The sequence below is a fragment of the Mchenga conophoros genome, linkage group LG20 (assembly GCF_057382185.1).
Source record: "Mchenga conophoros isolate Kocher_MC1m ecotype Shallow Benthic linkage group LG20, M_conophoros_male_GT1.1, whole genome shotgun sequence".
NCBI lineage: Eukaryota > Metazoa > Chordata > Actinopteri > Cichliformes > Cichlidae > Mchenga > Mchenga conophoros.
The window spans coordinates 35,719,195-35,735,402 of NC_140545.1; the positions used below are offsets into that span (position 1 = coordinate 35,719,195).

At 46.0% G+C, this 16,208-nt stretch overlaps 1 protein-coding gene across 4 annotated transcripts in view; it reads right to left on the minus strand.

The window, feature by feature from the left end:
* Positions 1-16,208, minus strand: part of LOC146551319 (IQ motif and SEC7 domain-containing protein 2-like) — a 177,560-nt gene that overhangs the window by 151,850 nt on the left and 9,502 nt on the right. For 2 of the 4 annotated variants that reach the window (XM_085258750.1, XM_085258753.1), the window contains one exon: positions 12,631-14,666. In XM_085258750.1, the coding sequence (XP_085114876.1) occupies positions 12,631-13,355 (725 nt within the window). In that variant the 5' untranslated portion in view covers positions 13,356-14,666. Of the gene's footprint in view, positions 1-12,630; positions 14,670-14,792; positions 14,838-16,208 lie in introns of those variants that run through there. The other 2 variants (XM_085258752.1, XM_085258751.1) reach the window with 2 other exon arrangements.

A 16,208-nucleotide genomic window follows, 5' to 3' on the forward strand; every position in this document is an offset into this window, starting at 1 on the left:
CTAACATTCACACTCTCATGACTGCATTGGCCAATCACAGTTCAGCATCTTGCTCAAGGATACTTTGGCACACAGACTGGTACTCTGGAGAGATCAAACCACCAACCTTCCATATGATAGAGGACCTGGGCCTGCTTGACCTCCTGTGTGAAGAAGAAGCCTGACCGATCTGTCTTTGTGCATAAACTGTGGCTGAAAACAAGGGTAAAATCAGCAAAAGTGAAACACGGCCTGGATGACACTCAGACTTCAGTTAGTGTCTCAAATGTTGGGCGAGTTGGTGCCATCTTGCTCCAAATGCTGGTTTTGTAGCCTTTGAAAGGCTCGAACAGCTGTGTGTGTTTCTGAACGCTTGCTTGGCTCATTGGCTGCAATCTTTTAGTTGTTGGACTTGCTAGTATTCAAACAGCTAGCTGTGTGCACGTGCTGTATCTGACCAATGAAGCGTCTTATCCAAAATCTTATAGAATTCAATAATGAACAACTCAAAAACCCCAGGACTTCAGCTCTCTCTCTTTTCCTCCATGTACAGCAGCAGGGCTGAGATCACCTCGCCTCCCCTTCGGTTGCTGTTCAAATAACTGTTTGAATGCTATAATGATGACATAGAGCTCTCCTAAATCAGACAATAGGGGGCTCCAAATCAGGTCTCAATCTTCACGTATGAGACATGTCAGGCTGAACCTATTCACCAGTTTAAAAGTCACGGGCATTTTAAAAACACTGTTTTTTGGGGTTTTTTTTTTTACTGGTAGGCAGTATTAATAATAATAATCTGATAATAATGTCAGTGAATCTTTAATTGATCTGAATCACAGGAACATGAGTCACATTTTGTAGAAAATTCAGGGTTCTATTTAGTCTCGTGACTCGATTATGAAGTTGTACATCAGTGCAGCACATTGAGGTCCATTAAACAGCCAGGGACTGCAGTTCATTTAACCCCCTCCTGCTCATGAAGAACAAAGGTTTCCGCTGCCATGGCCAGAAGAGTTTAACGACCTTTAAACGTGACATTAAAACAGCTTCTTGCTTCTGACAGTAGAAACTCTAACCTCAGCCTAAAACACCACAGACTGGGGTGTGATTCCCACTCGTGCTCTCTCTGTCAGCACACATGTACCATCCAAAAGGCAACAAGATGGGGCCCACAGGCATTCTGGGAAACGTAGGAAACCAACGAGGTACAGGCGTAAAAACGACACCAGAGAAGTTTGTGGAAGAGCAAACTCGCTCTCTCCCAGACTGAACAAAACCAAGTGAGACTGCTGGCAGCTTCTTTCCCAGCATGCAGTGCGTGCGTCCTCTCGGGTTTTGCAGCAGCATGGATGGATTACTGGCGATGTCATCAGACTGAGACGCACAGCAGCAGACATTTTCTACCAGTGACAATGAAGATACGGCACCGCTGGCCTCAAAATGCACACAAACACACACCCATCTGGACACACTGCAGCGCCTCTACTGTACCGAGTCTGCTTTACTTCTCATGTCATCATGTCTCACCCAGACCAGACAAGGAGACACTGGAACAAATCGTTCTTTTGGTTAAAGAGGAATTTCAGAACATTCTCTCAAAGCATCAGTCATTAGTAGAATAGCTGCAAATGTGGAACACTGAAAACGCCTAGATTCACAGAAAACATCAAAGAAAACGACAGCAGACGCCTGCCGGCTGCTTCAGTCTGAAACAAGCTTCCCTCTTTAAAATAATCCTCCCTTTAGATTAGCTTTCTTCTAATCGCCCGTCCCTTGCAAAAGAAGATACATGGGTGGGGCTTCTGTACTTCCTGTGTGCCTCAGATGCCCATATATAGATGATCACTTATCACGAAACTGTCTGAAACGGAGCACTTAGTGCTGTCTGGGCTTTTAGGGATTACTATATTATTAATATTTGAAACATGGGGCGCTTATTAAAAACATTCTCTACTGTAACAGTAACAAAAGCGTGACAGTTCCAGTGTCAGGTCAGGGAACCACTGTGATCTGGTTCAGTGCATCTGGTGAGCAGTCAGAAGCAGGTTACAACCATACCTGTTCACATTTGCAGTTTTACCTTTTGAGGATTAAACGTTGTTACTAAATGTATCCTATGTGATTTTTGTGTACAGCTTTGTCATAATTAATGTTGGAGTTCTTCAGTTATGACCAAAATGTGTTTTGAAGTCAGAGCGACGTTTAAGGATGAAAATCAGACCCGTTGATCCTTCAGTCCAACTTAACTTGTGCTTCAAATTACAAGAATCCTTCAGGCAGTTCAAACATCCCGCCTGTCATGAACGGGGACGTAAAACTTTTGTAAAATAAGATCTGACCAAATCTTCACCCACACTGAATGATTTTCTTGTTTGAACCTAACCACACGTGGGCTGGTGGATGGCCTGTTTTCCTTCTGTCACCCCAACCAATCACAGCAGATGGCCCCGCCCCTCCCTGAGCCTGGTTCTACTGGAGGTTTCTTCCTGTTAAAAGGGAGTTTTTCCTTCCCACTGTCGCCAAAGTGCTGCTCACAGGGGTCATATGATTGTTGGGTTTTTCTCTGTATCTATTACTGTAGGATCTACTGTAAGTGTCTTGAGGCGGCTGTTCTGTGATTTGGCGCTGTATAAATCAAATTGAATTGGTCTAACTGCTGTATGATCGCCATCTACCCCAACTACCCCCGCCCAGCTCCTGTGCAGCAGAAGTCCATAAAAAGTATTCACACAGTGATGCAAGTATGTGTTAAAACATTAGTTCAAAGAAATCATTTATGCTCTCTGGCGGTACACTTGAAGAACACAACAAGGGAAATTTAGGTTTTTAACGATTTATTCAATCATCCAAACATCATTCCATCTGAAAAGTAAATTCATCTTTGCATGATAAGCTAGCAATGCTCCCTTTGAGCTCATTAAAACTTTAGACCTTTATGCAGACTTGTATGAACAAAGCTATGAACAAATCTGTTTCTTTCAAAGCTGACGTGAGCATTGCACACAATGTGCACACTCAAAGGCGTCATATATGCATCCATTAAAATCAAAGAAAAAAGTTCAAAGTTCCCTAACATCATATCCCTAAATCCCAGAATTCTTCAAAACTGTGTACTTGATTACATTTTAGTCCATGGCAACAACTGTGCTCAGGAATTATTTCCTGTTATAGGAAAACCTAACGTTAATCAGGCAGCACAGCACGCAGCTAGCATGCTTCTGTTTGAGTGCATCAGCTGGTAATGGTTGTTTCAGAAGCACCAAACGTTTGCTTTTGAAATATGTTTTTAAAGAGTTAACTGTTAACTTAAGCACCGTCTGCCACCTTCTTCTGTACGCACAGAGTAAATCTGTAGCAATAAGTGTGTCGACCGGCTGACCGCACAGTCTGAAGGCTTCTGTTTGGCTCAGTCTGAAGTCTGCAGCCTCGCCTTTGAACAGAGAGCCTGACAGACGTGCTGTAAAATAAAAGTCACATCTTTACATCAGCTGGCTGCCAGATTCCTCCCTGTACCATCTGCGTCCTGTGAGATCTGCTGCCAGAAATCAGTCTTTACAACGAGACTTCGCCCACAGATTAATGTGCTTTTACTGAAGAGCACATCAGATTCACACTCAGGTGAGGAACTGACGGGCCTTGGTGGGAACAGGACCTTTTATTTTGAAATTTGACTCTCTCCTTTCACGTCTTCTGGATACCGAGCTGTTGCCATGACAGTGCAGCACTGGACCCCCTCCACCCCACCTTCCCCAGCAGCAGCAGCTCCATGTCTGATTTCCATGTTTCCAAATATAACAGACAGACGGGCTGACGGAGGGAGGGAGAAACAAGACGCTGCGAGCGCTTTGTGAACAGATGCCGTGTGCGTGTCAACGTCCAGGTCAGCTGATGAATGATTACACCATAAATCACCACGAATGATGTCATCTCACTCCTGTCTCTCTCATACACGCAGGCTCTAATTAGATTGCGTAAGGTGCAGTCTACGGCGAGCCAGAGGGGACAAGTGTTTGGCGTTAAGAGATTTTGAGTTTCTGCGAGTCCCTGCACTTGAACTGGGACTGAAAGTGCTTTAATAAATGATGTGATGCAATTAAAAGTTATTTCGAACTATAAAAATATGATTTGAAGAAACGACTGACTTTTGATGAAATGCAGAAATGTTTTTAATAAAATGTGTCCTAAAGAGACAGAACAGGGCGATAAAACAAGACGCTCAATATTTAACCCTTATAATCGTGTCATTTTAGTTTGGTTTTTGCTTTCTGTTTCATCCTTTTACATATATTATTGTGATGACACAATAATATATACAAACAACTGAAGGGAAGAAAATCAGTGGATGGAATATGGTGTCGAATCTATAGTCCTAAAAAAACGAGGAGGATTTGCTGAGCCTGTTGTTTTGTTTCTGATCATCGTTTCTGTGGAGCAACAGAATAAAAGATCAGGATCAGGTTTGTACAGCCAAGGACTTTGGTCAGTGTTTGATTTAATTATTGGCAGCTCGTCGTTCCTCAGACTGTCTGGCTTTTTCTCCAGATGGTCAGCGTCTCCCTCGACTCTTTCAAATGAACCTTGGAATAAAATAAAGACAACATCGTTTTTCACTTTACAGGTTGTTGTTTCACAGCGCACTAAGAGTCGAGTGGAGCTAGCTTGGCCAGTAAACCTACAGTCGTGTGAAAAAGACGTTGTTCACTGAATTCTGTGAAAAAAACAAAAACACCCCAAAAATACTCGAGTCAAATATGACGCGAATCATGAATCATGAGGTTGTCTTAGTTTCTTTCATGTGATCACAGATCATATGTCCCCCCACAGCGCTGTATCTACACTCATGCCTGACTGACACACGCTAAACAACCGATCGATCAAGAAGCCTCGATCGGCTCTAACATATTGATCCAGACAAGTTTAACGCTCTGCCTGAAGGTGTGATTCATCTGTAGGGGAGTGAAAGACGAAACAGAGCAGAGTGCCTATTATTTAAAAAAAAAAAAACATAGTTCCTTAAAAGCTGGAAGGATACCAAAATCACTCCAGATGATCAGCGATGATACACGGAGGCATCTCACAATGTCATAAAAGCCATTTCACAACTTTTCCTATAACAGGATTGTTAGCTCCACTGTTGATGAGGAAGCATGCGAAACAGAAGTCGCAGCACATCCGACAGTTAGACTGTAACCACGCAGCTCGCTGCGATCGTACGAACTGACCTCCTGCAAACGAGCCTCGTCTTTATTACGGCTGCTGGTGGAAATGTGTTTAGGTCAGGGTGAGCAGGCAACAGTCAGCGCTGATCAGGTGCTTTAAATCCACCTCCATTAGAAAAAAACTGAGTCATGACTTTTGAGCCCCCCCCCCCACACGTTTTTATATCATAGTGAGGACATCGCATTGACATAATGCTTTCCATAGCCCCTTACCCTAACCATCAAAAATGAATGCCTAACGCTCAGCCTAAACTTAACCACAACCTGTAACCCTGACACTAAAACCACATTTTGAGCCTCAAACATGGCTTCAAACTCGTGGGGACCTGGATTTAGTCCCCATAAGGGCTGTTGGTCCCCACAAGTATAGCAGCATGCTAATTTGCTATACACACACACACACACACACACACACACACACACACACACACACACACACACACACACACACACACACACGGTGAAGCGATGCTGCTGACTGAGCTCATTTACGCTCCTGCCATCATCATCAGCACACAGAGAACCAGATGTCTGATGATGATCCCTCCCAGATGACGTATAAATAAAAATTGTATTGTATGTCAGCAGCTGTTTACGTTGAAATCCCTCTCCTGCTTCTGCAGAGAGGATCTCACCTACGCCGAGCACGTCTGCGTCCAGCAGCAGTGGAAACGAGCTCCCTGGAGACGCAGCTGATCAGTGCTCTGGATAACACAAACTGCTTGTACTGTCTCAGTCTTTAACATAAACTTTGATGTAATAATGTCAGGGTGCAAATAAAGATCTTTCATTCCACATCAGTTGTGAATATTTGAACATGTTTTAAAACCTCTTACAGCACCAGCTGCACTTTCCTGCTCTCGCTGCGCTCCGTGGCAGCGAGCTGACACACCACAGCACCCACGTGGCCCCGCCTCCTCCCTCTCACTCAGCCCTTTCTTCTTCTCGTCTCCGCTTCAGCTGAAAAACGTTTTTGTTATGGTGTCAAAAACGTGGCATTTTTTTGTTCTTTATTGCCGTTTTATTGTGTGACAATCTTGCAGGCTCGTTTCCACCACTGTAACACCTTCCTGTCATCTCAGACTTTTATTTTAATGAACATCTTAAATATTTGTTAATGTTCATGTTTGTTTTTTGTTCTCACAGTATCAAAAACATGGAAAAAATACTTTGGACCCAGGTCAATGCCACAAGGTGATGTCAGTCAGTCACTGTAGTTGGCTGCTCCTTCCAGAGCCTGGTTCAGTTTGAGCTCTTTTCCTGTTAAAGAGGTTTTCCTCGCCCGTCCTGCTTTACACAGGAGGAACCCAACAGCCCTTCCACAAACACATGTTTTTAACAGGACAACACTCAGCTGTACACTCTTTACCGATGTTGTTTTGCACCAAGAAGACAATGGTTTGAGAGCAGCGTAAGGCCGCCATTATAATCGCCATGCAGCGCCTGAAGAACGCATGCATGAGTGTACCGTCTTGTCAGGTTTTACGGTCATGATACATCAGTACAGATTACACAGATGGAGGATGTTACAACAGATGAGACTTTGTAAAAACACAATAGATTTGGACTTTTCTTACATCGGCGCTGTTGTGGAGATATCGCCTGAGTGGCGACACCCATCATTCAGAAGAATACCGCAGCAGCTTCCTGTGCCATAACGGCGAGCACAAATGGGTGCGGCTGTTTGACGGCGGCACACAAAGCACTCAGCATGGTGAGTATACTGGTGCTCGTGGACAGCCATCGTTGAAGAGAGGTGGTGGTTTACGATACAGGTGTCAGCCACCTACAGTGCAGGCCGGAGATCCTTTCTTAGGTGTTTCAACCCCTGTGTGCTGAAGCACAGAGACCACTGCCTCCTCTTTGACTCCCATCACCCTCCGGAACACAAACTTTGAGTAATCAGGACCCTACAACACCGGGCAGAACATGTTCCCTCTAAGCCTGAGGGGAAAGGACGCTCCTAAAACTCTCTACACTGGAGACACCAAACAGCCACTTCATCAACACACAACATAGAAGAGCCACCTCGGCGGGACCAGACTCAGATCAAAGGCCAATGTTCACATGAGCGAAAGAAGCCATCCACTATAAACTATGATATGGTTTTCAAGCACTCAGGACCAAACAACTGAGACTTTCAAACTGTGATAGTTAGAAAACTTAAAACTATAGAATAAAGTGTTGTGTATGGGTTTGTATGAATGGGTGAAAGAGGGTGTAAAAAGTGCTTTGAGTGCTCAGAGAGGAAAAGAGCTATCCAAGTACCAAGCAATGTGCTATTTACCATCCACTTACTGTTCTATCTAAAATAATGTGTCTCAATCTGTGGAAGGAATAGTAATGTTCATCTTTGTCTGTTTAGCTCGTGGTTAGTGGCAGATGATGGCTGTGATGTGGACCTCATGCTCCAGGCCAGTCAGGTCCACATCACACATCTGGAGACTTAATGCAGTTTTTAAAAAAGCAATACAAAGTCTTTATTTCAGTGGGCTCATCGTGCGCCTCATGTTAGCGAATAATAATCATCGTCTTTTTGCTGTAATCAAGCAGCTTTGTTTCTGGTCTGAACAACCTTTAAGACTGGAAATCACGGCCTGACTTTCATTCCTACCTTCAAATGACGTTTAAACTGTGAGAGAAACAACTACTATCTGTGAACAGCTGTCCACATGTGGGTCCACAAGTAAGTATAATCCCATGCTTCAGTATTTTTAAAGTGACTTTTGAAAAAGCTCCTCCCCCTCCCTCCTTTTCCTCCCCATCCCCGGCTGCCTCCCTCTTCCCGCTCCACCACACTCACCCACACAGGTAGGGCCTTGGGGTGCGGGTGTGTCACAAGGGTGCAGGGGAGACATCTCCCCCCCTCTGTCCCCTTCTGGCCACCTGTGCCTCAATTTTATCTCACAACTTAAACATTCACATTACTTACATTCTCATAACACACACACATATATATAGGGCCTTGAGGGTGGGCACGTTAACGGCGTCCAGTGGACGGTCTGTGTACTCAAACCTACCTCTGGTGCCGGTGCCCACCTCTCAATTTTAAATCCATGTAGACATTGAGGGTTCTCGGGAGGGGCCGTGCCAACACCTGCTGCTCTCTGGCAGCAGCACCATGCTCTCCCCTGTTTTAAATGCACTTTAGAGCAACACGCAGCAACACTACACATGAGCGGGAGGAGGGAGGTATGGGGTCTTCACACACCCCCGTTCTCTTCTAGCCATCGGGGCGGGGGGGCTGGGAGGAGATGTTAGCTGTCCGATTGGCCTCCCTGATGCTGCGGAGCCTGGGACGGTCTGCTTGCCTCCACCCCGGGGGGAAGGGTAACATCTCTTGGGTCTGGGTTCTGTTTCCCCCTCTGGGGGCGAGGGTACCTGGACCCGGGGTATAGAGTATGTTTGGGGAGTGTGATTGTGTGTACATGTCCATTTATGTCAATCCTTACGTTGGGTGAGTGCTGAGTGTTTGTATATGTGTGCATGAGGGTGGGAATGCATGTTTGTGTCTGTGTGTGCCTGTTTGTCTGTGTCTATATGTCAGGTCGGGTCTTAGACTCCACCTCTCTGGGAACTCCCAGGCCCTCCAAGGCCTATCTCCCCTCACCACACTCCCTGCCGGTGACTGATGCCCTCAGGGGTCGGTGCGTTGGTGGTTCTTGGTGTCCGAGGCAGGGCGCTCAGGTATGTACCAGCTCACTCCCGGTGGCTACTTGGCGGGGCCTGGCGCCTGTTGCTCCGGCCTCTGGGCCCGCGGCTCGGTTCACTCTGGCACAGCTGGCTGCTGGCAGAGCCGGCGGGCACGCCGGTGCAGGTCCCTCTAGCTTCTGCTCGGTGGCTCCTGGGTGACGCCTCGTCTGGGGATCCTCAGCTCTTCCCATGAGGGTGGCACGATGCCCCTCCGGTGGTCCTCCTTGGGCTCTCAACAGGTGATCCAGGAGATTTTTTTCTCCACCCCCTTTCTCACTGTCCCTCTCCCCTTCTGTTTTTCTTTCCCTTCCTCTTTCTCTCTCCCTTTCCTATCCCTCACTAATGTCTAATAAATAATAAAAACAAAGGTCGATCAAATGGACCAATACGGCAATGCCACGATGATCCATTTGGCAAAGTAAATCCATTGGGTATCCTTGTTGGTCTTCAGACAACAATTCTGACAGCTAAAGAACCAAATGGGACAGGCAGAAAAAAAAAAAGAAGCTCCTCGGTGGCCCTTGAAAAAAAACTGCGTTGACCTGAGACGAACAATTGTTTGTCGGTGCATCTGCTAGCTCTTCCTACTCAATTTAGATAACAAGATCTGATCACAATGTAGGCAGAACGGAGGCAATTAGGACTCCCATTAAAACTAGGCTTTATATGCAGTAGTCCCATAATCACATGTCAGCATCCAGATCAGCCAGGTACAATTCTCAGGTTAATAGCAGAACGAGGTGGGCCAGAAAGCAAGAACAAAAGATCTTTAAATAAAGAAGGGAACAGGATGATACATCCACGTTTCATTTTATGTTTCTTTTCTTTCTCCTCTCTTCATCCATGTGAATCCTACAGATCTGACTCCTGTGACTCCTCCACACCCACACTGCAGAAACAACATCTCTCTCTCTGTTCATTACCATAACCGTCCTCCATCAGTCTTCCCTCGTGGATCAATGGGATGGAACAGCACTGATTACGGTTACGGCCTCCTCACAGTTCATCGCGTGAGCTCTGGCAACTGATATTACTTAATACTTAGCTTTACTTAATGCACAGAAAATAAAACATCACCATCAGCCGAGATTGTCTTTCCATTTATTTGAGAACGTACTGTACTCCAGGGGTAAACCAAGCAGTTACAAAGTGCATGCCTTTTTCTTCAGATACGGGCCCTGCCCAGATGTGAACAGATGTTTGGGGCCACCGCTTCATGCAGCACTAGAAGATGATGAGTTCACAGAATCCTCAGCAATCTTTAATAAAAACCATTCAAGGTTCTCTCAAACTCTGTGCAGCTGACTATTTTTGTACTGCCAAATAGGCATTAGGTTTTCCAGTCTGCCTCATTAGCCCAACAAATGGGGTTTGCTGATGCTTCCTTTGCATAAAATACTAGAACAATTAGCTAATATGTCCCAGCAGAGGTACAGTTAAGCCCGGCTCCTGACTTTTGCTCAACACGATAACATTGGGCTCTCAGCTCTGCAGAAGAACCACATAAACCAGGCTTGAGAACAAAAAACCAAGTGGTGATGCACTTGATCAATCAATGGTCCATTTCTCCAGTTGCCCAACTGTGATGTGCTGTGGTGAGGTTTATTTTTGTCTTAGTATGGCTGTGCAAACCAACTGATAAATAACTGATGCAACTTACACTTCGGACATTCTTGGATCTGTACGTTTCTGTCGACGTGCAGGTGTTTGATCTTGGAGCAAGGACACATTGTGGATAGATTTGTTGGCAGTACCGTAAATGAAAATTGACACCGACATGTAGAAGTTGCTGCATGCAGTCGGGCTCTCATCAGTTGAAACATTTCAACTGCTTCGTCATGTTGTGCAGTATTTACTGCTTCCTAGTGTGGCTCGTGTTTCTCCCCGCTTCAGCCCAAGGTGCTGCAGGATTAATCTGTGTGAGGGTGTTTTGCAGTTTGCTGCATCATGCCCTAAATGAAATCGCTCAGAAACCAGTGTAGGCAGCTCTGCAACATGCTGTCATGCCTCTGTGCCATAATCTACCCCAGTGTAGTGTGGGATTTATTGGATCGCACTCAGTCAGTCGAAGAGGCAGCGAGCAGCAGATTGTGCTGTGCGATTTCATAACGAATCAGCCTTATCTCCGCTGCTGTCAGACTTCATCATTGTTCTGCACATGTTACATCATTTGCAAGCTTGAGGTCGGCTTTTTCTCACAATATCGGCTGCACCTGAACGTCCCATGACTCAGGGCTCAGAAGGATTTTTTTCTTCCCTGCACTTTGATTAATCACACGAACCCATATCTGAGAGTCTGACTCACCCTCTATCAACCTCTGTGTGCAATGGCTGCACGTACGAGAGCTTATAAGACAAAGCTATAGTACTATAAAATCTTTCTCCATGAGTCATCACTGCGTTTCCCCAGCCTCATATCTGCAGGTCTAACGGGAGCCTCGCTCCTGCAGCTGCTCTGTGCTTGCAGAGGGAAGAAGGCGATGCTCCATGTTCCTCTGAGCGAGGTGAAAACCATTCAACTGTTAGCCAGAGTGCTGTCCTTCAAATAGGTTTTCCACAGTTGCATAGCAACAGAGATCACCATGGCCAGCACTTCCAATGCTTCGGCATTACCAGCTACGAAGGAAGTGCCCGATGGACACACGGGACAGCCGCAAGCCCGCATCCTGTTGCCTACGGCACCGGAGACGAAAGTCACAGACGGCAGCGAGGAGCAGTCATTCAACACTTCCTGATATGATGCGCGCAAGACAGTGTTGCCAGGCAACAAAGCCGATCCAAGCCAACGAAAAACAACTTCAGGGTGACAAAATTAAAACAAAATATGAGCACAAATCAAAAGAGGAAGCTACCATGGTGATCAGTACAGTACACAGTGTTTTCTTTCTGGCCTCTCAGCAAACAACCGCTCCTATTCCAAAAGTATCGGTTGCATAATGCTTTCGAGTCGTCGCTCCACCAATTATCAGTGTTTGAGATTTGTAGCTGTTTAGTTCATCTGTCCCTCGAGTCCCACACGCTCCCGCTTGTCTGCAATTTATAAAATTTTCACTCTGCAGCTCTATTAGCTGATAAAAGGATGAATGTTTATCAGTCCGGTACACCCACCAATCACACTGTCTCACAAACCTCTCTGGTTTGGAGGAGGGAACGCTCGAGTGGCAAACTTCACCTCTCCGACTTGTTTGAGTCCTTTAAAGTAAACCCTGTTCAGCTTGCTCGCATATCTGCACCAGCAAGGAATCAAGCAAAACAGATGTTTCCTGGTCAGACTAAGCAAGAGCGCTTGCACAAAACCTGAGTGAGAGAAGCAGCAAAGTTAGTAGCGATCAAAGCCAAAGATTTACACGAGTTTTGGCAAAGCAGACAATGTAGTGACGGGCTTCAAGCCAAGGTTACGTTTGAAAATTTAGTGATAGGATGCCATATTATAAAAACATATGTGCAATACGTGTTCCCTAGTAGTTAAAAGATTTTTACTGCAAGATTTGAAAGCATTTATTACACAAAGAAAAGGCAAAAGGTGATCTGTACAGACACAAAGAGATGTGCTGGGGGAGGTGCACCCCCTCAGGATAACTGTGGCAATATGGCATCCCTTATTTTTCCCCATGAAATGAAAGGAATCTCAAGAACTACAAGGCACTTTTCACCATTTTACCGTCAGCTCTTTGCCTGGTTTGCCATCTTCTCGTACTACCTTTGGCCCTGCTTGTAGTAAAAATACAGTGGAACTTACAATTTGTGGTGGTGGAGGGTGTGGGCGTGATGGTTGTTGGCAGCGTTGGCTCTATGCAGGCGCTCCAGCCTTTCCTTCTCTTTCTCCACGAAGTTGGTGTTGGTGCCAGTGCTGGTGGAGGGCATGCGAGTCAGCCGGCTGTGGGCTCGCGGCTGATCCCTGGGTGGAATCGGAGGTGGGGGAGGAGCAGCCGGGGCTGAAGAGGAGATCGGAGCTGAAATTTGGGTCAGTACAGAGTGAGGTGTTGGGGCGCAGGTTGGAGAGGGAACTGGAATTGGAGTCGGAGCAGTGCTGTTGGTGCTATTATAGGAGTGGGAGTGGTGGGTGGAGGAGTGGTGGTGCACCTGATGATGCTGGTGGTGGAGGGGGATGGAGCAGGGAGGCTGTGCCGGAGCCTGGTGCTGGCTGTTGTGGTGATGGTGATTCTTTGTGGAAATGGAAGCCGATGTGGTCTGAGCCGGCGGCGGTGGTGGCGGAGGAGGAGGGAGAGGAGGCTCGGGAGGAGGCGCAGGTGGGGGAGGAGCGACGGGCTGCCGGTCCAAACGGAGGTCCTTGTTCTCTTGGCTGAGCCGGTCCAGCTGGACCTCCAACTCCTCAATTCGGCGCCGCTGCGTTTCTAAAAGTTTCTGCTGGCTTTCAATGATGTTGTTGAGTTCAAGAAGATACTCCACGGCCCGGTTAGGGCTTTCTGGACTGCCCTGGCCTGGGCCCTGATTAGCATCCATGACTAATAGGTCTGAAAGGTAGCACTCAAGCTAATGGCTAGGAAACCTCAGGCTAACAAAACAAAAAAGAAAAACGGCTATGGAAATTCCCAGTGGACAACGGTCACTTTTAGCCTAAATGCTGTCACAGTTGTTTAGATCCAGGTAATACAATTCAAGGCAGCACTGAGTCTAAATGCTAAACTTCCGCACCGGATGAAATGCTGCCTGAGTCACAGCTACTGCTAGTGCAGAGCCAAAGGCTAACTCAAAGAGTGGTGACACAAATAAGCCACAGGGCCGAGGATACAACTCCCTCAAACTGGCCGAACGCAAAGAAGAACTTGGACCGGATCTGAAGTTACGCAGAGCAGAGTCGCCCAACTCTACAGCCTAAAGCCTACTGTGTGAAAAATAAATCCTAAACCTTAAAACAAAAGTACCCTTCACCCTCCCCCCCACCAGAGGTAAGTGGGGGGGAGAGGACTTTTTCTTCTTCGAGTTCTGAATCAGAGATCAAGATGGACCTCGCCCTCGCGTGCTCCAAACACAGAGTTTTATTGAGCTGCCGACCATTCCCTGGTTCGGTCAGGTACTCCTGCCGGGGTTCAGACCCATGACAGTTAAAACCAGAACGATCGGGTTAGAGTGCGAGATTGCCTTGTCTCGCCGACAGTCAGAACGGTCCGTTAAACTTCCTGTTTTTCAATGAATCAGTTGAATCCGGACTCTGCACTCCATACAGCACATCAGAACATCAGTTTCCCAGAAGCAGGTGTGGAAAGCACAGCTGACGGGGGATTTGCTTGCCCCTCTCTATTAAAGATATTGCATGTTATCATTGCTGACTCCAGTCTATTGAGATCTTGTGAAACTAGTCATTTTTTCCCACCAACGGTCCACTGGAGCCGTGAACTGTGAGTTGACTAAGCATCGGCTTCCCTGCAGAGTCTCATAATCCTGGGGTCAGAAGCCATGTGCTGATTTTCCAAATCTCACAGTCAGCAGATGGTTATGTTAGCTCAGTTCAGACACTCGCCATCATTAATATGACCTGGGACCGAAGTTCGCAACTCAAAGCTCAGCAAATCAAAAAGTGTAACGTCAGTCGAAAATCATCTTCTAATGAGCATGGAAGAGCAGAGCTTCACCTCCTCCTGGTCCATGGACTCACCAGCAGGCCTCAGCCTGTCTTCCTGCAGTTGCTCTGTCACAGGAGGTGATAGGTAAAGGTCAAAGGTCATGTTAAATATTGGTGTTCTTCCCGAACGCTGCGAGACATTTCGGTTTCACCGTCATCACCATAATCCAGCTGGATGGCACTTCTGGATCCTTCTTCCAGTCATGCAGCCGTTACATGTAAAAGAAGAAGAGAAGGGAAAAGGCATATAAGAAGCAGAGTCAGCAGGAAACACCAGCATTGATGCTCTCAGTCGTTTCTTGCCCTTCTTTCATCACCTGCTCTCTGGTCCGCCTTTCATCATTACCCCTCTTCTCTCTTGCTTCCTCCTTTCGCTGCTCTCTACCTGATCTTTCTTTTCTCCATGCTTTTCCTCCATCTGTTGTCTTTTCAAATCTCCGGCCCTTCCTGCTCTCTGACAGAACAGTTGCAAAGAGTGTGAGGTCTCTCAGCCCATAAATACCAATGACATGCTCCGTCTCGGTCGTGAGAGACACGAAAAATGATCACACACACCATCGGCCTCTCCTCCTACACTATCGCTATCGCTCATCTGTCTTTATCCACCTCGTTCCTTCCATTTCACTCAGCTTCAGATCTTCTGCTAACCTTCTACGTTGTTCTTTTTGTGCATCAGAGCAACATTTAAACACACAAACACAACATGCTCGAACGGCACAAGCTTCCACAGTTTGGTTATAAGCAACAAATTTCAGGAAGAAACAGCCAATCACTAAGCTTAAAAACTGAGAACAGCGTGTTGATAACAGTGGGAGGAAACAAAAGATAATGCTGCTGAGTAAACTGATATTACCATCTGCAGCGTATATCACTTCAGTCTTAATTTCAGGCTTTCAGGGGCTGCTTGAAACTGAAGGCTTATACAACAATATAAGTTTACAACAATACACAGCAAAGTACTCGTCTTTTATGTCTCACAGTGTGTCATAAAACCAAAAAAGGTATCATAGCAGCTTTAAATTAGTGAAAATCATTAATAAAAAATTGATAAAAGGAACTGGAAAGCTATTTGTTAGACATGTGAATCTTGTTCGGTGAAGGTATCGTGTCCCTGCAGGGCTGTGGGAAAAATGACCAGCTGACTATATTTGTTTCTGATCCTTGGAAATTATTATTTATTTAAAAAAATAAAATAAAATAAAAAATAATCACCTGACAGGACAAAAACTGCATTCCAATAACTCCAATTAAGAGCGATGGTGTCCACCTGTCAGTTAAGGTGGACACACCCCTAATGATGGAAACGATTAGTTTCAAGGTAATTCAAAAAGGCGGGACATTAAAAAGGCCAGCGAGGTGCTGCTGCCTCACATTAAAAAGAAGCTCCATCTGTAGGTCTGCGAGTGAGGTGTCTTTGAGACTGTTGCTGTGACCACGGTCACTAACCAACTGGACTGTTTAATGACACCAAACTGCTAAACACACTAATCAGCACAGAGAGGAAAACAAAATGTCTTCACAGAAAACTGAAATTATCTGAATGCATTTGTGGGTAATGGCACTTTAAACACTTCATACTAGATTGATCTTAGGGTCACTGCTGTGCTTTAGAAGCCATAAGGACTGCACCATCACAGCCAACGTCCTTGTTTGCATGGCTGTTTTGTGAACGTGTTCCCTGATCTACTGGCATCATGGAGCTTCTTCCTCCAACCTTAAAAATGACCACTAAC